Source organism: Cariama cristata, unplaced genomic scaffold (assembly GCF_000690535.1).
Source record: "Cariama cristata isolate BGI_N322 unplaced genomic scaffold, ASM69053v1 scaffold43853, whole genome shotgun sequence".
In the NCBI taxonomy this organism is placed as follows: Eukaryota; Metazoa; Chordata; class Aves; order Cariamiformes; family Cariamidae; genus Cariama; species Cariama cristata.
Window position 1 is genome coordinate 3,124 of NW_009608594.1, and position 1,057 is coordinate 4,180.

The 1,057-nt window shown below is 36.0% G+C and overlaps 1 protein-coding gene across 1 annotated transcript; it reads right to left on the bottom strand.

The window, feature by feature from the left end:
• Nucleotides 1-230: 230 nt before the first annotated feature.
• LOC104154797 (interferon epsilon-like) lies at nucleotides 231-785 on the bottom strand. The gene has a single exon (XM_009697193.1). The coding sequence runs from the start codon at nucleotides 783-785 to the stop codon at nucleotides 231-233; it is 555 nt and encodes a 184-aa protein (XP_009695495.1).
• Between the last annotated feature and the right edge of the window lie 272 nt (nucleotides 786-1,057).

The window sequence follows — 1,057 nt, forward strand, 5'->3', positions numbered from 1 at the left end:
CCCTCACTGAAAAGTCATATAGATTAATTCATAGCTAGTGTAGACACCTTGCTTACCAAGGGAAAAATTTACTTACATTGAATAATGCATTACATTTGCAAAAATAAATTTCAGCAACACGATTATTTAAATACTATCAAAATGAACTAGAAGCACTGCCACAAGATAGATCATAGAACAATAATAAATATTTTAAAAGCTAAGTTATGTCAGGTCAAAATCTTTGTACCTTAGTTCTTAAGCCTCCTTATGACTTTATCAATCAATTGAAGACATCTCCTCATTTCTGCACGGCTGATCTCCCAGGAGCACAGGTTGTGTTGTTTGTTTTTAAGAAAACAGTCTATTTTTTGGAAGTACTTTTTCAGTTTCAGCCTGTTAACGTCTTTACTCCGAAAGTAGTGGGTCTGCTTCTTGATTACACATGCCTCCAATTGCTCAATTTGCTGATAAAGTCCATTTTGGAATTGTTCTAAAGCTGTCCCATCCCAAGCAGCTAGAGTCAGATTTTTGCTAAAGATATAGAAGATGTGTTGGAAGATCTCTTCAATGGCCACTTTCACAGTCTCTTTCTCTCTGGGCTTTAGAACCTGCTCAGGAAATCTGAAGGACATTTTCTCTCTTAGACATTGTTGAGGAAACTTTTTGCCCATTTTGTCCAAAAGTTGCAGGCTGTTCTTGATCACTTTTCTTTGCTGTAAAGGAAGGTGATTACACTGAAGACTGGAGATGGTGGTGGTGCACAACAGTATGAGGCTGATTTGTATCAAGCCAAAAGTGTTCATGATAAAGATAAGCTCTTATGTTCCTCCTTTCCTGTGTTTAAATTCTAGGAGACAGGCTGGGATGCTTTGAAAGTCATTCGCAGGCTCCTGGTTCTTCAAAATCTTGAAATTTAATTATTCTGTAGGAGAAGTTTTCTTTCATCATTTTTTGGTTTTTAAGGTTTTCCCCCTTGTGTATGCTTTTGACACCACTTTCATTTTCTACTTTATGACTTCATTGTCTTTTTTTTTTTTGCCACTTTCTTTTTATTTCAGCTGGATATTAGTATGTT

Excerpts from the sequence above, each read along its gene's own strand:
- LOC104154797 (XM_009697193.1), bottom strand. The coding sequence starts at position 785 with ATGAACACTTTTGGCTTGATACAAATCAGCCTCATACTGTTGTGCACC.